Source organism: Amblyomma americanum, chromosome 2 (genome assembly GCF_052857255.1).
Source record: "Amblyomma americanum isolate KBUSLIRL-KWMA chromosome 2, ASM5285725v1, whole genome shotgun sequence".
NCBI classification, from domain to species: domain Eukaryota; kingdom Metazoa; phylum Arthropoda; class Arachnida; order Ixodida; family Ixodidae; genus Amblyomma; species Amblyomma americanum.
This window is the reverse complement of record NC_135498.1, coordinates 19,507,991-19,529,934: the sequence shown is the minus strand read 5'-3', so window position 1 is coordinate 19,529,934 and position 21,944 is coordinate 19,507,991. Positions and strand designations below refer to the sequence as shown.

At 46.8% G+C, this 21,944-nt stretch overlaps 2 protein-coding genes across 2 annotated transcripts in view; one reads left to right on the top strand and one right to left on the bottom strand.

The window, feature by feature from the left end:
- The window catches only part of LOC144119568 (glutathione hydrolase 1 proenzyme-like), a 33,154-nt gene extending 26,394 nt beyond the window's left edge, over positions 1–6,760 (top strand). The window contains exons 10-13 of the mRNA XM_077652148.1: positions 342–529; positions 2,278–2,515; positions 3,528–3,656; positions 6,361–6,760. Of these exons, the coding sequence (XP_077508274.1) occupies positions 342–529; positions 2,278–2,515; positions 3,528–3,656; positions 6,361–6,540 (735 nt within the window). The 3' untranslated portion in view covers positions 6,541–6,760. The remainder of the gene's footprint in view (positions 1–341; positions 530–2,277; positions 2,516–3,527; positions 3,657–6,360) is intronic.
- An 8,413-nt stretch (positions 6,761–15,173) lies between these two features.
- On the bottom strand, positions 15,174–21,944 carry LOC144119567 (uncharacterized). The gene is made up of 5 exons (XM_077652147.1): positions 21,822–21,944; positions 20,378–20,595; positions 20,099–20,230; positions 17,159–17,360; positions 15,174–16,269 (listed from the first exon to the last, which is right to left on the bottom strand). Exons 1-5 carry the CDS (start codon positions 21,901–21,903, stop codon positions 15,197–15,199), a joined length of 1,707 nt encoding a protein of 568 aa, XP_077508273.1. The 5' UTR covers positions 21,904–21,944; the 3' UTR covers positions 15,174–15,196.

Below are 21,944 nucleotides of genomic sequence, written 5' to 3'. Positions count from 1 at the left end.
AAATATCGTTGGACACCTGAACCGCGCCGTAAGGGAAGGGTAAAGAAGCGGGTGAAAGAAGAAAGGAAGAGATAGGTGCCGTAGTGGAGGGCTCCGGAATAATTTCGACCACCTGGGGATCTTTAACGTGCACTGACTTCGCACAGCACACGGGCGCCTTAGCGTTTTTCCTCCATAAATCACAATAGAACACGAAATCGGAATCAACTTTTTAATGCTTGACTGTGTTAATCCATCCAGATTTCAAAAGTCTAGAGCTTTCTTATTTTTTTTTTCTTGTGATTAGCCCCTTCACCTCGCTGTAGGCGCTCACGAATCCTTGCGCTGCGCGCGCCTCGCAGAAGCAAGAATTCGTATCCCAGGACATCCTCGCCGCATTCCAAAGCCTCTACAACGAACAAGCTCCGCTCAAAACCTACGCCGATTACAAAGCCACCGAATCCTTCCCCGAAGATTTCGGTGGAGCTTTCCTTGGCATTCGTGACAAGTACGGCAATGCGCTGTCCATCGTGTCCAGCCTGAATGCGGAGTGAGTGACGCTTACAATTAAAGGCTAGTACACGTTTGTAAGGAGTTCTAGAATCGAGAAGTCAAGCCTTTGGGGCCCCGGTCAGCATAGGCTAGCTCTGGGCCCCTGTAATTTTTTGGATGAATGTATCAAACGAAGCGCTTTTCAGGCAGTGTAGAAACACGTCCGGCCATGGACAAAAGATCACGGGATGCGGGGCGATGGAAGAAAAAAAAATTGTTTCTTCCAGTTCGGAAACAAATATATATTTGGGTAAAACCAATTCGCTGAAATTCGTGAAAGCATAACGGGCACAATCCATCCTCTTGTACAAGTCTAGCTAAGTAAGCGACGAGAGTACATTTTGTTTTTCGCGACTACGCGTCCCGCAGACTTTTTGTTCATTCTGATGTCTCCTGTAGTGCTATAGCGTCACTTTTGAAACGTTTCCAGAAGAATTCTCATGTCAAAACATCTTTCCAGACACGTGTACAGCCAATAGGGCTTTTTGGAGAACTAGTTGTTGCGTGAAGTTAAGTGAAGGAAACAGCGCGCCAGACAGGGACGTGACACGAGTACACAGGCGCTGGACTAATTAACAACTTAGGTTCATAGTCAAACAAGGAGGGAATTTGTAGGTCACACAAAACAGAAAACAAAAGTGCATCAGCCGTGCTTCCATCAGCTGATAAAATGCATAAAGGGAGAATTTAACGCGGCAGATGGCATATATGGGCAAAGTTAGAAGCCGTGAGCAAAGTTAAAAGTGACATTAATCGCAAAAAAAGAGACGAATGCCAGTTTGAACTTAGCTCACGACTTCAAAATTTCCCCATATATGCTATGCTGTCTGCCATGTTAAAGTTTCCCTTTATGCCTTTTATCAGTTGATAGAAGCCCGGCTGATGCACTTTTGTGTTCTGCTTTGTGTGACCTATATATTCCCCCTTTCTTTGACAATACACCGTAGTTGTTAGTTCAGCGTCTGTGTAGGCGTGCTACGTTCCTGTATTTTGCGCTGTTCCCTTCAGTTAGCGTATACAGAGTGGCTTGTGTAAAACGCTGGGCTGGCCTGATGCAACAAACTTTATTCTTGGACTCTGTTTTGTTCTTCTCGTCATTCTGGCCATGGCGACCGTGATCCTCTCAGCTGTACATCTCGTAGCGTCACTGCGGGCACGGCTTTGAAAGAAAAAAAAATATCTATGCTCCAAATACCAAGAAAATTATCCAGACGAGAAAGACCTGCCATGCGCAGGCCTGTCCCTCTTCTTTGAATATCACGGTGGGTTGTATAGTTCGGGATAGTAGGTTACTTTATATTTGTCGGCTGATATGTCTGCGCAAGTTTGGCCCAAATTTAGCCTGTCTTATCATTTCGCGTCTGTTTGTTCCCGTATGAGTCCATGCTCTTAGAGACAATAGTGTCGCCTTTATCGGGGACGCGTTGCACGGTAATACAACTGCAACACGCTCTTCGAACGAGTGAAATCATGACCAACACTTTTAAGTCACCCCTTCTTGCTGCTCTCAAGGCGAAAAGCTGGGCTAGTTGGCGTCATCATTAATTAAAAGACCAGCGCATGCAACTAGGACGCATACGCAGAAGAAAACAGTCCTATGTTCTTCTATGTCTGTGTCCTAGTTACATGCGCTAGTCTTTTAAGTAACGAATCTTCCTGCTTGCCATCCACGCATCTGCGCGACACGAAAATCCACTGCGGTAGTTGAGCAAACAAAAGTCCAGACATGCGCTGTACCCTCTCAAGGTTCGGCTCCCTATACGTGACCAACATGGGCATCATCATGAACAACTTCATGGACGTGTTCTCTCGACCCGGGGGCAAGTATGGCCTCAAGGAAGCGCAGAACAACCGGCTGCTGCGGATGAAGAGGCCGCAGACTTCCATGATTCCAACCATAGTCACGCTCACCAAAGACCTTGGAGAGCTGTTCGCAGTCCTGGGCACAACCGGAGGGTTAGAATCCATCTCGGCCATGGGGCAGGTGAGACTCCACGGAGGCACACAGGTAGGAGGAAGAGGAGGGGGAAAAATTTTTGTTGGCAGTCTTAATCTAGACGCCTAGAATATCGATGGCAAGCCGTACCACGGCTCGCTGTAGGTCCTCGCTGGTGTCCGCTAACCAGATGGTACAGGTGGCCCATTTAGCGGAAGGAGAATTTGGTGAGAGCGACGGGGCAAGAGAAGAGACAGCATCGGAGGTAGGCGTAAGTTTAAGGGTGATTAGAGCAGTGGGTATTCTATACAAGTTTGCACAGGTATAGCCTAGCGAGGGTTAGGAATAATTTGAATTGAATACTGCGGTACACGCGAGTTTTCAGATCGTGAGAGATGGGTGCAACAAAGAAAGATAAGCCAGGTGTGATGGCATGCATGTGTGGTGTAGCTTAACTTTTTTGATGACCACCCTCTCTTCGACCAGCGGTGGGCCTGACCGTGGGATAACTTGCGCCCGGTGAGAAATTTCACGGGTGAGCTGATGACCTAGCTCTGTGTCAGTTATTCCAGCACGGCCAGGAATCCACCGAAGGTTGAAAGGGTATTGTTTCAATTGATTTAGTGTGTCATCTAGTGCCGTGCAGAAGTCTGACAGAAGAGTTCTACGGCGGAAAGCTCTGAGGGCCTCCTGAGACTCCATGTGGACTGCATAGGCCGAAGAAGGAGGAAGGGAATGAAATGACGAAGCTATGCCCACTGCCCCGGCAGGCGTCTGTTTCAAACACAACAATCGATGGGGCTTGTGAGACGCAGCTTGCGTCCCGTAAGGCTAATTTTTGCACAGGTAGTGCTTCGGGAGGCTGTCTGTCAACGACCAGTGAGCTGATGTGCAGTGCCACGGTGGGAAGATAGATTTATTTGAGTTTATTTGATTGCCACCTGCCATGGTGTGCAGGTTGCCACCTGCTATTTCATGACTCGAGAACGGCAGCTCTGATATCGCAATGAAAAAAACGAACGATGCGGCGATGCGACTAAACTCCGCCTTTGTCTTTCAGCTCCTCAGTTGCCTCACCCGCTATCCGCTGTTCAGCTGTGTCCGAAACAACGTGCGAATACGCGTGGCTCCGGGAGAAAAAGGGTTCAATGTCATGACTGCGCCACCTTCGGTAGCTGACTATGACCCGGTGCGAGCACGTTGATTTCATTGCTTGAGCACAACGTTACAGTACATCGGTACTGTTCTCTTAGGGACTGGAGTTTTAAGGCGAAAGCCTTTAATGGCTCAACGTAGTCCGTCCGTCAGTCCGCCAAGTCTGTCACACTATGACGTCATGAATGACATAACTGATATGCCCATATAATCTTAGCAATTGCTAATTAATGAGTAATTAATTAATAATAATTAACCAGTAATTAGTTAAATAACAAAAAGGTTAAAATACACAAAAGCGTTAAAAATGAAAATAAATATCTGGATGAAAAATTTTAAGAAAAATAAAAAGGTAGAAAAATAAAATACATAACAATTTAAAAATGGAAAATGAAAATAATAACTAAATAAAATGTAAAAAAAATAAATAATACAAAATTCACAACCAAAACTGAAAGAAAACAAAAAACAAATTTTGAAAAATAAATAAAAATAAAAGAAGCGGCCAAAGTGGGCGCAGAAAAGCTTTCGCCTCGCGAACTTAGATCGCCAAAGTGCCCCCTGAATTTTTTTGGTGTTTATCTTTTGAAAACTTGGCGGACCTTTTCATTTGTTTATTTCAGAACGCTATCGCGAACTTAGATCGCCAAAGTGCCCCCTGAATTTTTTTGGTGTTTATCTTTTGAAAACTTGGCGGACCTTTTCATTTGTTTATTTCAGAACGCTCATATTTTTCGGTAATTATATTTTCGACAAATGAATGATTGACTTTTTTTGATGATTTAATACGGCGGTCCTTCGTGGCAAAACTCACTCAGAGTCTAAACTCATATTGCTTTCTGTGATGTGTTTGATAGGAGTCACGTATATTTCATAGCAAGGCGACGAAAAGAGGCTAGTTGGCATTGCATTGTTTTGCTCTGCAGAAACCGAGACGTCCAATCGGCTCGTTTTGTCCTTGTCACCACTCAAAACTGTTAAGCAACAGAGCAATGTATATTACATGTGAAAGCCCTACCTAGCATAAATTGCTGTCATTATTAAAAAAACTTGGACGACGCTTAACCTTAGCACATTGCGATAGCATGACACGTCCCACACGTCGCTTCCGTTTGTTCAGTGCTTATAGGCTGCGTTTAATTAGCGACGATAACTGTGAGTCCAATTAACTAATTGTTTGTTGCCTTATCTATGGTATGAGGTGATCGCACAAGCTGTTAAAGCGTGCCTGGCTAGTTACCCAATGGGCAGCGGTTCGATTCTCACTAGATCGCTTTTTCTTTTCGGTGAAAGCGCATTTCTTTCTTCCGGGACACTTCGCATTGGTAGTTGAATGACGTAACGACACTATCGGCCAATGAAAGTGCACTGGCGTCACTACGTCACGACCTCCTCGACCAATGGGCCGTATGTGCCACGACGCTGGCTCTTCTCAGAAACGGAACCTCTATTGTTGTCGCATTAAATAGTGACGCAAGTTAAATTAAATAACCGGCAGACGTAAACGCAAATGGATCTTCACCTCTAAGAACTAGGTTGACATGTTACCGTTGGGTTGACAAGCTGAGTATAGAGACGGGACGGGGAATCTCGTGGTCTGCGTGTGGATGAAACCTATAGAATTGCCGCTCGGTCGTCCCGGTAGCCCGAACATGCTTTCTCGTGGCCCCCATGAACGGTTTCGTGCCTCACGGGCAGTTTATAAATTCACTTAACCGACTAACTTCTCTAAGCACGTGATGGTAGTGTACAAACAGCGCTTAGCTAGCGGGCGGCGAGGATGTGGCGTGCAAGGTAGCGGGGTAATATATCACATCTCTCAAATGCTCTTCCTACCCAATAGTGGCACCGTCTCATCACGCCCCTCTCTTCCCTAATTCGTAAATTTTCAACTTTCACCGAGTGCAACTCATACTCAACAGCCAGCTGTAGCTACATGCGAAGCGTACTGACCTTTTTCGGTCAGAGCCGAAATTCAAAGACAGGATATGCGTACTTTCATATTTATTTTGTTTAATGCAAAAATTTCAATCATTACATACAATGTTACGCCTGGCGCCAACGGCACAAAGCGCAATAGGCCTTGGGCAGCTAGGGGCTCCTACAACTGCCCCTCACGACCATCGGAGATATCTTCCAGTGAGCGGCAGCACCTACACTATATAGTCGGGGGTGCGCTAAGCGTTACCTGTGTAAACGTTATAAGAGTAACGCTTAGATATATATAAGCGCTGCGCGTATGTGCAGAGGGAAAAACACGTATCTAGAACGACCGAACTGCGAGTTTCGCAGCTCCCAAAGTCGCTGCTACGAGGTAGGTAAAAAATGACGATTAAATCTTATCAGTTTAACAGCACGTGCTTACATACAGATCATTCTTAACCAAATGTTATCACCAGATACCGCGTACTCAGCCCGAAACACGCCCAGAGCGGGTTTTAGACAAGCGTTTTGCCCTCTGTACACAACGTTACATGCGTGCGCTTAGTGAGTAACACTGACTTCGCGGTGAATTTCACGAGGATAACGCGGTGAACGGCCCAGCAAATGATAGGCGCTCGAAGCCATCGCTCACTTGAATTCCTTCGACGATTGGGCGGCGACTCCAGCAGCTGCTACCGCCCCGCACTTTGTGGGGAAGCGTCAGTTTCTTATGATTTTTACATTAAAGCTTCTTTTTACGTTTCTGCTCCTTTGCCGCGAACCTCGCTTGTGGCACTCGCTTTGTCCTGGTGCAGGGCAAACTCCTTCAGGAGCTTGGCCACAACGTAGTCCAAGGAGCTTTGACTTCGACGGTGAACGGGATTATGGCGTCGGGCCGTGGTACCTGGCTGGGCGTCGCTGACACGACTTTGGTCGACGGCGGCAGCGCCGGCGATTACTACGTACACCCTATTTTTCGAAACAAGCGGGACTAATCCACATAATGCACATACCTCGCAGACGCCACAGCCATACAATACGCGCCCGAAAACCACTTCATTGAATGGACTGCCACTTGAACGTGGAGCGCATCATACACATCAACTCCACAGCAACAGACCACCGGCAAAACATAGAATACATCAAGCACACTTTATTCCACATATCCACAGACCACAGACGCGCTGAGAACATAATAAACCAGCGACACAGAGCACGGGGCACTCAAAGCATGTAGATTATTGTGGGCTTGGTAGCTGTGCATCAGCGCAGGCTACTAATCCGATACTTTTCACAATGCAGGTGTTTGCCTTCGCTGTGCAACTGCTTTTCGCCGCTCTACCGTCTGCCTCCTGTTCATCAGTTTTGACCGCCGCCCCGAAGTTCCTTGAAAAAGGCATTTTTCATCCACCTGCCCCATCACCATTGCTGCCCCATCGCCTACCCTCATCGCCGCCAGAGGACGTCATTTTGGACCATCAGTGGCCAGTCCCATCACCAAGAACATCATCTGATAATTCTATCAGCCATATAAAGCCCCTGCTGTCATCGCCGCCGCTCTGTGGGCTCGGTAGCTGTGCATCAGCGCAGGCTACTAATCCGATACTTTTCACAATGCAGGTTAGTAATAAGTTTTCCCTATTTGCTAAAAAAACCAGTAACTACTTTTTAATGCAGCTGCCGAGCCCTCAGTGCTGCTGTAGTATTGCTTCCGAGTGTTCACGTGTTCTTCGTTTTCTCTTACTATTGTCAGGCGATGTTGAAACTAACCCAGGCCCCGAACGTTACGACAGCATACTTTCCGAGCTCTATAAACTAACTACCGGACAAGCTACATTAATTTCAGATCTGCAGGACATTTAACATCAACTGAAAACTACCGAAACAACCTTGGCCAACTTAAACAAGCGCATGGACACACTAGAAGCACACTACGCCACACTTTCTACTCTCCATTCTGAAATCGACGCCCTGAAAACTTTAAACACTGAACTTACCTGCAAGGTCGACAAACTGGAAGCACGTATGGACGATGCAGAAAATCGGTCTCGCCGTAACAATCTCATTTCTTACAATATTCCTGACACTAACCCCACTGAAACGTATGCAGACTCGGAAGAAACAGTCATTCGCCATTGCTCCACTCAGCTAGGTTTTGCCATCGAACCCAATCTAATCGAGCGTGCTCACCGCCTCGGGCGCCGCTCTACTCATCGCACCAGGCCAATCATCGTTAAATTCACGTCATCGAAAACTAAAGAAAGCATCCTTTCCTTAGGAAATAAGCTGAAAGGCACCAACTACAGTATTGGCGAAGACTTCTCCCTTCCCGTCCGTAACGCCCGCAAACACCTTGTAGCCTTTGCCAAATCGGTATCCGATAAGTTCTCTTTGCGCTTCAAAACATTACACATTGGTCCTAAACGCTACATACTCGATGAATCATCACAAACAGTCAAAGAGGTAAAATAGCAACCATCTCAGCCCCTGTCGACAGATCGTTCTCGGCATGTACAACAAGAAGCCCTTTCATTGTCAGCAATCTTTACTAACGTGCGAAGTTTCATCTCAAAGCGCGACACTGTTTCCCATATCGTCACTTCATCTGCCAGTAACATACTAGTCTTGATAGAAACGTGGCTTAACAGCGATATTTCCGATAGGGAAGTGCTTGCTGACTTGCCAAATTTCTGTGTTTTTCGCAAAGATCGCCCAGATCGAAGGGGAGGAGGGGTACTGATTGCCACCGCTCGAGACCTATCATGCTCAGCCGTTAACCTTTCATCAGATATAGAAATAATATGGGTTTTATGCCACGCTTCACCTAAATCAGTTGTGATCGGCGTTTGCTACATGCCTCCTAACATCCCAGATTTCCCGCGAAAACTTAATAACGCATTGAATGAAATTAAAGCTAAACACCCTAACACATGCACTCTCCTATTCGGAGACTTCAATTTTCCGAGTATCGACTGGAATAATCTAACCGCTACAGGTAATAAGGATGCTAATGAATTTCTAGACGTTTGCCTTAATTTTAATCTCATTCAAACTGTATCCGAGCCAAGTCGTGTAACCGAAGACTGCGCAAATATTCTAGATCTATTACTAACGGATAACCCTGAATGCGTTCATTCTATCACGTATCTACCAGGCGTCAGCGATCATCACGTCATACATGCGGGCTTCACGATTAAACCATTCTTACGCGCAACAACTAAAAGAACTATTCGATTATACGATAAAGGAAACTATACAGCAATAAATAATGAACTTCGCGCATTTTTGCCAGCATTTCAATCTAACTTTAATCAAAGATCCATTCATGATAACTGGTCCTTGTTTAAGAGGAAAATCGACGATTTGGTCGACAGGTTTATTCCGAACATAAATATAAGAACTAACCCTCCAAACCCATGGTTCACAAATACACTCAGACGCCTTGAAAATAAAAAGAAGCGTCTTTTCCGATCGGCCAAGTTGCTTCCCAGTCAGAACGCTTGGAACAAATATTATGCAGCCGAAAAAACGTACTTATCAAGTATTCGAGAAGCCAAGCGCACCTTTTTCAACTCCGATCTGCCTAAAATGTTGTCAACTAACGCCCGTAGGTTCTGGCAAGTCATTAACCCCCAGCACACACGCACTATTTCCCTCACCGATGGTTCGGGTGAAACTGTATGCGAAACAGAATGCGCCAACATGTTCAACGCAGCCTTTTCTTCCGTGTTTACTAATGAAACAGATCCGACATTTCCTCCAAACGCCCCAGTTATTCAAGATACTATGCCTTCGCTTACATTTTCTTCAGCAGGAATTTCGTCACTAATTGAGAACATTAAACTTTCATCCTCTGCAGGAACTGACAATATCAACGCTAAAATACCGATTAATACCAAAGATATATGTTCATCTCTGTTGTGCTTGTTATTCGCTCAGTCACTCTTCACAGGTCAACTGCCCATAGACTGGAAAATTGGGAAGGTCGTTCCAGTCTACAAATCAGGTAACAAGAACTCGCCACTTAATTACCCTCCCATCTCTCTAACTAGTATTCCCTGCAAAATCATGGAACACGTCATCTATACCCATATCATGGCATTCCTTGATTCGAACAACTTTTTTCAACCTGCTCAGCACGGGTTTCGTCGGGGTTATTCCTGCGAGACCCAACTTGCTACGTTCATTCACGGTCTGCATGCTAATCTTGATTGTAATCTACAGACTGACATCGTATTTTTAGATTTTGCAAAAGCCTATGATAAAGTACCCCATAAACGCCTCCTGATAAAACTTTCCCAATTAAATCTGCACCCCCATATTTTGAAGTGGATTGAAGAGTTTTTAACTAATCGTATGCAGTTTGTCTCCGTTAACAATAAGAACTCTCACTCCTAGTAACGTCCGGCGTTCCACAGGGATCTGTGCTTGGCCCACTACTGTTTCTCGTGTACATTAATGATCTGCCTTCAACCGTAACATCTAACGTACGCATGTTCGCTGACGACTGTGTACTTTATCGTGCTATTCTCTCCACTGCTGACCAATCTTCTCTTCAAAATGATCTCATTGCTGTTCAGGAGTGGTGTAATAAGTGGCTAATGGAACTTAACTCACGTAAATGTAATCTTTTGTCCATCAGCCGCCGCCGTAATCCTCTAATTTTCTCTTACGAAATATCAGAAGTTCCCGTACAACTAGTTCAGTCATACAAGTACCTAGGCATAACAATTTCTAGCGATCTTTCTTGGAGCTTGCATGTTACTAACATAATATCGTCAGCAAACAAGACGCTAGGTTTCCTCAAGCGCCATCTTCACCATGCTCCAAAACATGTCAAGTTGTTAGCTTACAAATCATTCGTCAGGTCCAAACTAGAATTTGCACCGCCCATTTGGAATCCTCATCAAGCTTACCCGATCAATGCCCTCGAATCTGTTCAAAATCGCGCTGCTCGCTTCATTCATTCATCGTACTCTTATGACATCAGCGTTTCCTCCTTAAAAACAGCATCCGGATTATCACCCTTATCGCTCCGCCGTCGCATTGCCAGCCTGTCTTTATTCCACAAATTCTTCCACAGCCCTATGCACGTCGCACCTTATATTCTTCCCCCAGCACGCATATCTCATCGCACCAGCCATCACCTACAAGTTGCCCGTCCACGCTCACGCACCCTCACTTTTTCAAATTCCTTCTTTCCTCGTGCAGCCGCAGACTGGAACGGCCTTCCAAACAACGTTGCCATCATCACTTGCCAAAGTCTTTTCGCTGAAAATGTAAAAACTTTCCTGTTATTGTGAATCTGTGCTTTTAATTGTTGCCACCCGTTATGTAACACCACTCTTTTGGGGCCCTTAAGGTAATAAAATGAAATGAAATGAAATGTATAGCAGAGTGGATGATGAGGGGATTTCGCTGTTTGTACGGGTTTCTAATAACTACCGCAGGTTACGTTTCTTCAGTTTAGTGGCCGTGGCAAAATAAAACCGCATTTTTTTTTCTCCCGGCGTTAAGTCATGCTTTCTCACCCTAGAGTAAGCAGCAGAAGCGTTTTTAAAGGCCTACGGCAACGTGCACGGACTGCTTTAACTCGTCGCAGCAGGTTCCCGTCGCAAGTCTATAGAAGCGAATTGTGGAATCGCACGTATACCTTGCTTCTAAGAAGACTAAGGAAAAAGTCCCTTCACCCCCGCTTCACTGTCGCTCGTAGCACCTATTGCTGCGCTTGGTATCGAGCGTTAAAGATACATCTATTGGTCGCTCCGGTGCAGGGCTAAACACTTTTCCAGTCTTCACCTCTTGATTTAAAGGGCGTGAACACGGGCGTCTACTGCGCCTCTATTCCGTCAGGAAGGCAATCTTCAAAGGTGTCTAGACAATGTTCGTTACGCCTTATGCTCGTTTAGACGCATTGCGCCACGCCCTGAGCGAGGCTGCTTGCATTTTCCGGGCACCAGTCGGTGACACTAACAGCTTTGGGCAGTATTCGTAGTAATGGAACTGGTCATTCTGGCTCGACTTACCTTTTGTCATCATCACCAGCAGCATAACCGAGCCCACTCCAGGACAAAGGCCTCTTCCATACCTCTCCAATTAACCCTGTCCTGTACAGCTGCCGCGACCTTATCTCCGAAAACCTTTAACTCTACCTTCTGTCGCCCCTACTACACTTCTCCTCTTGGAATCCATTCCGTTCCGAGGGAAATAAGTTGCAGTTTTTAGATATTTACATTGCCATTACTGGCGAAGGTACTTGCTGGAAATATTGTCCTCGCGCCCGTAAGGAATTGACTTTTCATTCCACGCACTCGAAAACGGTAGAAATGGCCATTGCCACAATGTGCTTAAAATCTTCTCTCAAAAAGTCGTGCAATCACGAAATGCAGGAAACGGCCAGATTCGTAGGCTGAGACAGGCGGGCTTTCCCTCATTTGTTTTAACAGCGAATCATTACTAAAGAAGTTGAAAAGAACGAAAAGGAATAAAGATGGAACAAGATGAATCCCCAAAAACCAGTGGCAGTTCTGTATACCCATACAGTGGCACATAATCTGAAGCATATTGCCGTCAAGTATAAATTTCTCGTCGTTTCTTCTGCCCCCAGGAAACTCGCATCAATGTGCCAATTGATTATCTCGAGAATTGTTAAGAACAAATTGTGTGAAACAAAGCATGCTAACTCTTCTGTGGACTGTGCGGTCGTTTTTGTTTATAGCGTTTCACTGACGGGTGGAAAAATTTACATCGGTCAAACAGGCCATTGTATTAATGATCGTTTGAGAGAGAAAAAATTGCCACTGAATAACGAAACAGGTTGTAATGCGAAAAAGAAGAAAAGAAGACCTGTGAACCAAGGCTACAAGAAATCAGCATTGTCAAGAAGAGCAAAGACACAATCGTGGGTGAATTGATAGAGGGTCGCCAAATTAGAGTTTGGGTGCTTGTGTTAGCATCATTTCGCTCATGATGCATGAGATAAGTTTTTAGATATGTTTTAGTTTCCGCTGACACACGTGTGTCCAACCTGTGTCGCCTCTTTTGGGGGCTTCGAGATCGCGCTCATGAGCAGGCACCTTTAGTTTCCACCCTCACCCCAGGGTATCTTAGCGGCTGTTTCTGAAGTGAATAAAAGTGTCGCAAGTATAGGGCATGTCCCGTCATTCTTCTTTATGCGTGCTGTCCTGTTGCGCTTGAATTCTGGATGCTAGTGGTACGATGACTCGTCGCGATCTAGGAATGTTAAGTAGAGAATGACCAATTCTTCACATTTGGGAATTAACCCACTAAAGCCCTTTAGGTGGAGCTTAATTGTCCTCTGCTTCCGCACGTGTTCTCGGCGTAACTACGCTAAACCCCTACCACGTTTCTGCCGCATGTTTGTTTCATAGAGATCTAGGGTGCCTGGATGCTCAGACTCTCCGTTTCAGGCTGGAGACAGTAACGGCATTTTGACACGAAGAATGTTGCACCGCCACAGTATTTCGGATGGCAGCATGTTTAGCGCTTTCACGAAGCTATCGGGTTCTCCTACCTCGAAAATGAATTATGTCTCTAGCATTGGTCCATGACGTTATCTTAGCGCACAAAACTTGCATTTCACAACCGGACAACCTGTCGGCACCCTGAAAAGCGGCATTGGCGGGAAGACATCCTACATGATGATTTGGCCCCCTATGAGCACGGCGAAGCAGCACCACCATGCGATAACGCGAGTAGCGCAAATAACCACAGACAGCAGCATGAAGGCGGGGGGCGGCGCAGCACAGAGGCACAGGGAGAGAACATTCACAATGCTGTTTGTCCTGTGTATGTGCAGGCGCGTCTTGTTCACGCTTGTTCTGCGCTGTTCTCATAAAAAAAATCAGTACATCACTATCATGCCTACACCTTCTGAGCCATTTTGCTGTTCCCAACCTGTCTTGAGTGGCAAGTATAGTGTGCACACATTGGTGCGCGCAATAAAATCCTTTCATTCTTGTGGTCATGTTGTGCCATTCTTGCCGACTTTTCGACGCTTGTCCTACCCACTGGCTTAGCAGCTTGGATGCCCAGGCGTGTTATGTACACTTGACGTCAGATATTTTCAGAGGATCGCAGCGGAGCAAAGATTTAAGAACGCAGCGTTAAGCTTGATGAGGGAAAGAGGAAGACAACTACGTTAGAGGGTGGACAGTTTAACGTTATCTAGAGCGAAAAAAATATTCAAAATTTTAAGCCTAGTGCACAACTTCCATACCACTCCGAACTCCAGCCTATTAGACCACCTTGATTAAATCACTCGGAGCGGAGTCATCTGATAAAAATTCCTCTCTATACTAATATGTGTATAGATACCCAGGATTAACCAGACTGGCCACGTTTTCGGGCTGAAATGTGGAGTAAATCGGTTAGGGACGGTGCGCTTAGACGCGTGCAGTCGAAGGGTGTGTTGGGGCTGTCAGCACACTGCAGAATTGACAGCGATGGTTGATGCTGCTTCCCCCTCATCGAATCGGATCACCAACGACAATGCCTGTAAAGCGTGCATTGCATCATTAACTGCCCGTAATGCGGAGAAGCCGAATAAAAGTTCTCTTCTGTACACAGCACGAAACGAGTCACACAGCTGCCTCTGGACGCTGTGCTGTTAAAAGCTGTGTAGTGGACATATGACGTTAATGCAGCAGGCTGCTAGCATCCCACCTTCTTGAATCGCACCGATTTATACGCATTTACTGAAGCGTGGAACATTTCTGGCTCACACTAATCCTACACGATGCGATATTTCGAGCGCGAGGACTCTGGGTTCACGCAAAGTCCTCGAATCTGCTCGCTACACGGAAATTGTAGCCTCCCAGAAACGTGTTTTTTTTTCCGAAACCACCTTGGTATATTGTTTGATGCCGAGGGCAGGCGCTGCAGGAGCCATGGTGTTCTTCCGATTACAAGGACTCAAGTACGAGAGTGAAGAATCGAGTAAACACAAGAAAAATTCGCATAAAGGCAGTTTCGTTGCTATTTTCGTGCGTAAAGATAACTGTGCTGCCATAGCGCAACTGGACTGAGATACAGTTATGCGGTGCCTAGGTGGAGTAAGAACACTCAAAATGCGAGCGCTTCAAATTTCGCTAATAAATTAGCATGACGGCGAAGGTCCTGAGTGACAATTGTCTACATTATCGACATGTTTCAATGAGGCTTCAAGTGAGGGCAAAAATTAATCAGAAGCCGAATATTGGACATGTTCTCGATCAGCAGATCAATCCATCTGCATCTGGGCGTCTATGTTAACGCTCTGCATGCTCGACTTCCTTAAGGTTGCAAAGAATGGTTTCAGCAGGCGAAAGCTGAAGTTAAAATTAAGGCGTTTGCGCAACTAATCACGTTAAAAGTAGTTTCACATCATTTGCTTCTCAATATAGTAAACTAAATGCAGGAACCGGTTCCGCGCAGTTTTTCCTTTGACTAACGAACTAAACTACAATGCAAGACACGCATAGAGTATCTGACATGCGTTGAACATAGTTTCACTTAAATGCAGCGGTATTTGATATGAAAGCAGTCGGCCAATAATGCATTAAGGGCCCACAGGTCGACGATATGAGCGATTCCAGCGACGTCAGCCCGCGCAGGAGGGCATACCGATGACTCTAGGCCACCTGCTAATTGTTAAGCTTGCAGGCGCTTCTTCTTACGCCGCCTCGCTGACGTGTCCTTGCTCACAATGGCGCTATCTTCTGCCCCTTCTCTGGAGCCAGCTACGCCCTCCCGCCTCACGCGGGCGTCGGTAGACCTTGCCTCAACCTTTGGTTTGCCCGGGATAATGAGCGGAGTTTCTTGTAAAGCGGTGGTGGTCTCTTCCCTTGGCGTTTCTATGTTCGGTGTCTTGTTGGCTTGCTCGGTGGATGAGACCGCTGCATCCGGTGACATCGACCTGGTCACCTTGGAACGTTTGTTACTATGCCCTCTGGAACCGTCTTTGTCAGCTTTTGCTCTGCCTAGCTTTCTTTTTGTCTCGATGTTCCTATCAACGCTGGCGATGCCTCCTCCTCCAGAATCTCTGGAAGCCACCTTAGAGCGCTTTGGCTTGGCGCGCTTTTGGCGCCTCCGTTGCGGCTTGACGCCTGGAACTCCGGGGGCGTCATCCTTGGAAGATGGTGAAGACGGCGTCTGCGAGCCCACAGCTGCGTTCTGGTCTTCAGGCGCCCGAGAAGATGACGAGTCGGTATTGCTCTCGATTTCCGCGTACTCTTGCCCGGGCAACGCTCCGACTGTTTCGTCCTCTAGAGGTGCCAGCTCCTTCCGCACGCTGCTCACGTCCGAGTGAGTCGTGGGGTTCGTGAGACTCGAACTACTGGGGAAGATGGTCACCAGATTGCCCCCTTTCACGATGGTCCTGGCGGCACCTTTCGAGTCGACGGTTCCGGCGGTGTGTCCGTCGTCGTGGCCATTGGGCCCAAGGCCGACTGTGCGCTGCGCGTCGCCTACCGTCGACCTCTGGTCGCACGGCGTCACGAAGCAGCTCCAGACGTCGAGGCGCTCAGGAATGAGCTTGCGCCGGAACGCGGCAGCTGCGAGCGCCGACGTCACTAGAGCGGTGAACAGGCTGAACAGCATGCACAGCGTGCGGAACGGGAACTGCTGGCCCCGCTGGCTGTCGTAGAGAGGAAGGCGGATAGTCACCGGCACGTTCACGTTGGGCTCACCGCAGAGGGCGCGCAGTACGATGCCGGCCACGAAGCCTGCGGCGAGACGGACAGGAGTTGATTTACTTGTAGTGTTTAGTTTCAAGTCGCCCTTCTTTTCGTTCCGAGAGTTTAAAACAGGGCCCGTTTCTTTTGTTTCTTCTTACTCATGAGTCATCACTGCAACCTGCGAACTCAGTTTATAGCGAGCTATATCATTCGCCGGCTACGTTTGCAAAAGCGGAGGCAAAATGCAGACGAATGGATAGAGAAATGAATCATTACAAAAAGTATATATGGTACCGGGTTTTTTTTTTTTTTGCCATGAACGGACATTAGGTGGATGGGGCTGAAGATTCTGAAATCTTCAGTACAATGCAGCTTAGGTCTGGGCGGAGGTTATCTATAGCTCGTTTATGTGGGCGGCACTGCTAGGGAAGCCGTTTGGCATGTTATGGTATGGTATGGTATGGTATGGTATGGTATGGAATGGTATGGTATGGTATGGTATGGAATGGTATGGTATGGTATGGTATGGTATGGTATGGTATGGTATGGTATGGTATGGTGTGGTGTGGTGTGGTGTGGTGTGGTGTGGTGTGGTGTGGTGTGATGTGGTGTGGTGTGTGGTGTGTGGTGTGTGGTGTGTGGTGTGTGGTGTGTGGTGTATGGCGTATGGCGTATGGCGTATGGCGTATGGTGTATTGTGTATGGTATGGTATGGTGTGGTATCAGGCACGCAGCCAGAAATTTTTTTCGGTAACCTTTTGAATCGAGAGCGGTGAGGAATGGGGGAGGAGGTTACGGAAGCATTGCTGGGCGCTGGACGGGTGAGGCATCGCGAGAAGATGCATAGTAGATGCATAGAAGATGCATCTTGAAAGACTTTGAAGAAAGATGAAGGTAGACTTTCGCGAGGCGAAAGATGCATAATACGCGGACTCACCGACGAAAGCGCCGTAAGCGTTGCTCTCGTTTCTGAGGAAGAAGAGGGACACGAACTGCGGGAAAAGCAACACGTAGACCAGGTCCGAGGACAGAGTCCACAGCGTGAAGACGGAGTTCACTCTCAGCGCCGCGAAGGTCGACACGGCGCCCACGAGGCAGAGCGTGAAGCGAAGCACCGCCGCTACCTCTCCGTCCGACGCCTGCGGCCGAAAGTCCGAGGGGGAGTCCTCGCGTTTTGGCGGTGTCGGTCAACTTTGAACAAGGCGAAACTAAATAAGTGCTGTGTGCAGCTCGAAGAAACTTTGCTCGTCACTTCGCTTCGTCGAGCAAGTTTGGGTTTGCTAAAAACCTTGTCATGTAAGCTGAAGTGTGTGCTATTTCAGGCTGCTGCGCAACATTTTGTGTGTGACCGCAGAGTGCCGCTAAGAAAGAAAGGAAGAAAGAAAGAAACAAAGAAAGAAAGAAGGAAGGAAAGAAGGAAAGAAAGAAAGGAGGAAAAAAGAAAGGAAGGAAAGAGAGAAAGAAAGGAAGAAAGAAAGAAAAGAAAGGAAGAAATAAAAAAGTAAGAAGGAAAGAAATGAAGAACGAAAGGGGGAAAATGGAAAGGAAGGAAAGAGAGAAAGACAGAAAGAAAGAAAGAAAGAAAGGAAGAAAGAAAGAAATAAATAAAGAAAGAAAGAAAGAAAGAAAGAAAGAAAGAAAGAAAGAAAAAGAAAGGGACGCACGCCCGGGCAGCTTCGCCGCATCAGTGCGGCGCGATCCGCAGCGCGTCTCCCGACCGATCTGCCCTTTCTGCCGCGAGGGGCGCGAGCATCGCGTCGGAGTCACTGGATAACTTTAGGACACCGCGAAGGTCCCACCTTGTGCTGGCAACAGTGATCGGCGCGCCCATGAAGCTTCCAAACTGCCTGAAGCGCACGTCGGGTGCGGCTACATGCGAGCCGAAAGTAGACGGAAATATGAATGCAGCAACGACATTTGCATATGCTACGGCCTTAAGGAGTTCAACTTCTCCTTGTAAAACAGTAGAAGTTGCTAACTGTATGAGGTAGGCTTGTATTGGAACGTTGCACGGCAGTTTTCGTGAGGACATTTCCAGCCCTGCCAATTAGCTCTTTGTATTAACCCTGCACCCCCACGATTATTATGTTATTTTGGTGCTGTTTGTCTCTTGGGCGTTCTTTCCTTCCTAAGTTAGCATAAAAAGATGCATATCGAGCAATTCCCGATGGCAGCGTAGCTGCTGACGAACTCGCCACACATGTCCGCGCACACACACACACGGAAACAAACTCGCGTGCGCATTCTAATCACCTTCTATGATGATGATAATAATAATAATAACATTAATAATAATAATAATAATAATAATAATAATAATAATAATAATAATAATAATAATAATAATAATAATAATAATAATAATAATAATAATAATAATAATAATAATAATAATAATTGGTTTTTGGGGAAAGGAAAATGGCGCAGTATCTGTCTCATATATCGTTGGACACCTGAACCGCGCCGTAAGGGAAGGGGTAAAGGAGGGAGTGAAAGAAGAAAGGTAGAGGTGCCGTACTGGAGGGCTCCGGAAAAATTTCGACCACCTGGGGATCTTTAACGTGCACTGACATCGCACAGCACACGGGCGCCTTAGCGTTTTTCCTCCATAAAAACGCAGCCGCCGCGGTCGGGTTCGAACCCGGGAACTCCGCATCAGTAGTCGAGCGCCCTGAGCCACCGCGGCGGGTGACCTTCTATGAGCATATCTACTTTCCGGTGTACCATGTTGTACAACTGGGTTACAGGAAGCCGATCTTTTTATTTTTGTTACGTGACTTTTTCGCTTTGGAGCGAATTAGTTCCGTCTTACATGAGCATCGATGCAAAACTGCTTTGCTGTGCCGAGGATAATAAAGCATCCACTGTTCCCTCGTCCAACATTTTAGTTGACTTGATTCTTGTCAATATTTTTGGATGGTGCAAGCCTAAAAAAGCGTGAAAAGGCTCAGAAAAGATCTTGCGAGATTAATACTCCTCTGTGCGGGAGAGGCGACACAAGAATGCTCCAGTGTCTGGCTCAATAGTGTCCCACAATGCGAACTTGCTTGGTGGATTAAACTTTGACTGGAAAACGAAAGCTGAAAGGTCCCGCATGGCAGTTCCAATAACGGGTAGTCATAGTCATAATTAGCCTGGTTGTGAAATACATACTCAAGATTTCTAGAATTTCCTGCAAAAAAAATTCTGCAACTTGGGCGCTTAATGAAGAAACGCCCAGGAAGAACACAGTGTAAATGTAGCCAAACCCAAAGAAAGGATTACACGACGGCACATTATTTTTGCATTGTACAGAAGCCGGAGACAATATTTAAACATATTCATTGCTACTCTCTTATCACAGACATACACAAAACCGCCTACAAACATCTACATGGCATGAAATGAAAAAAAAAAACGAATGATTTCACACTAGCAGCCGCTGCACGCTTGCCGGTGCTTTTGGATCCACATTTTGGCTACTGGGGAAATTTTCGTGAAAATTCCTCGTTTTTCTTGCGCAGTGAAAATGGCAGCCTGCACAACAGGAACTAATGCACAGTTTTTTCGGCGACATGATGGCAAGCTGGCAACTCACAAAATCTTTGCTGGATTGATGCCATCAGTTTTTCAACTTGCTCTATCTTCAGGGTTCCCATTAAATAGCGAGTTCTCATTTGACCTAAAATAACTCTCAGCTGTCCCAAGCAAACCTACAACAGCCTTGAAAGGTCTATACAGTGACATATTGTTGGAAGGACCCGGAGTAGCATGCCAGGCCGACAACCAGGCAGACGTCTCCTGTTCCATTAAAGTCCTTTTCCTCCTTGTTGGAATAATATTTTTTCAACTGCAGCAAACTTAAATGTTCATTGCTGTTTTCAGCTTTCTCATCTACTAATGCAACTCTACAGTCTTCACAAAGCTTGTGCTTCTTGGTGATGTTCCTTGCGATGTACCCTGACAGGTACTCTAAGGAGTGGAGCTCTTCTGGCACAAGGTTTTCGACCTCTTCTGGCAAGTTTTCAAGCTGAGCACACAGGTCAGATTTTGAGCTCAAGAAATCTGCCAGTGACTCTAGCTGGAGTTACCACTGTACGGAATCTTAACCCCAAAAAAAGGGATGATGGCACACGCGCACGTGGCCACCCTATTTGTTTCGCACGAGTGTCCTCACCGTGGGCCTGAATATGAAGTGGTAGATGTTGCGGGTGATGAGAGACGACGCGCTGAGCATGGACGAGTCTACGGACGACATGACAGCGGCGATTATGGCGGTCAGCCCGAGGGTGGAGACCGAAGGAGGCGTCATGTACTGGATGGCGGTGGCCAGGACGTCCTTGCGGTGCTCCCGGTGCAAGTTGTACGGGCCGGGATAGCCAGCCGCGGTGAAGTCTGCGGGAAAGATGCGAGCATAGGACACGTCCCTCCTCTAGTCACCTAAACAAGTGACACAATTCATTTGGAAAGTCATTATAGCGTTAACTGACCATTATCGGTACAACAGAGTTATCTTTGTGGTCGCTAGCTATTTTCTTTTTTATGATCATGTTGAGCACGCGCATGAGCTCGCATAAAGGCACTTGCGCAGCTGATCCAGCACCGATGTAAAAGCCATTACACAATGCGGTGCTCGTTTCTTTTTACAGCGACAGCTGTTATGCACCCGTTACTGGGTTTCGGGTCGTAGTATAGTAGTAGTATGTCGTAGTAGTCGGCGTAACTCGTGGGTGCGTTGCGATGGGAACCACTCAGAAGGTGGTGACCATGGAACGGGGAGGATATGACGTCAGTGGAGGAATCCGTAACCGGCCGGTGGTTTAAAATGGTTCAAAATGGCAACACGTCGCCAGCGAACATCGCCTTTGCACTGGGCTTCCTGTTGGGTTTCCTTTTTGTGGGGGAAAAATGGCTGTGGTTTAGCTCTGGTTAAACCTGGAGTGATGCGATAGCTACGCCTGGGTGAGTGGAACTTGCTCAGTCGAATTGCAAAGTCAGTCTTTCGCCGCTCCGCTTCGCTGGTCGTTCGACTTCACCTTCGTCCTTGGACGTGCATTCACTCTCTCCCCCATCTCCACACCCCCACCCGCTCGTTTTCGCACCACGTGACCAACCACGGCGCCGCCACGGAGCTCAAGGGGTGCCACGCTGAAGACTTCAAGTGCTAGCGTAATGTAGCTATCGCTACAAAACCGAGTCCACTTGCGCTTTAGGGTTTAGGGTGCGGCTTTTTCTATCCATAGGCTCAGCTTGTTTCAAAAAGTGATAAGCCGCCGTATTGTCCGTGGCTACTGACTCACTATTGGCCCTAACCATTCGACTGCGGTTATCAAAAAGTATTTGCACTGCTCTTAGCTGCTTAATTAGTATGATTTTATAATAACCGACGTTCGCAGCGGACGGGTTCCTGCGCACATAGTACAATCAGTGCACACGCTTTCTACGGCGCTCAAACGTAATGCTTATGTGTATCTGCCGATAAGAGCAGTTTGGCCGGTCGCTGTACATGATATGTTTCGTGAAATATGAGTCGCTGAAAGTTGGATGAGCGTTGTGAATGAGAATTAAGGCTTTTTATGTGCGGTGAGTGTTGAGCAATAGTGGAACAAAACAAATATTACTAGTAGTCTTGGCAATGGCTCCAATGACGACGGGTGGTACCGCAAGCACCAAGCAACCGATGGCGGCCAAGTAGGAGAGCATCTGGGCGCCGAAGACGGTTTCAGAGCCAAGAACATGCTGGA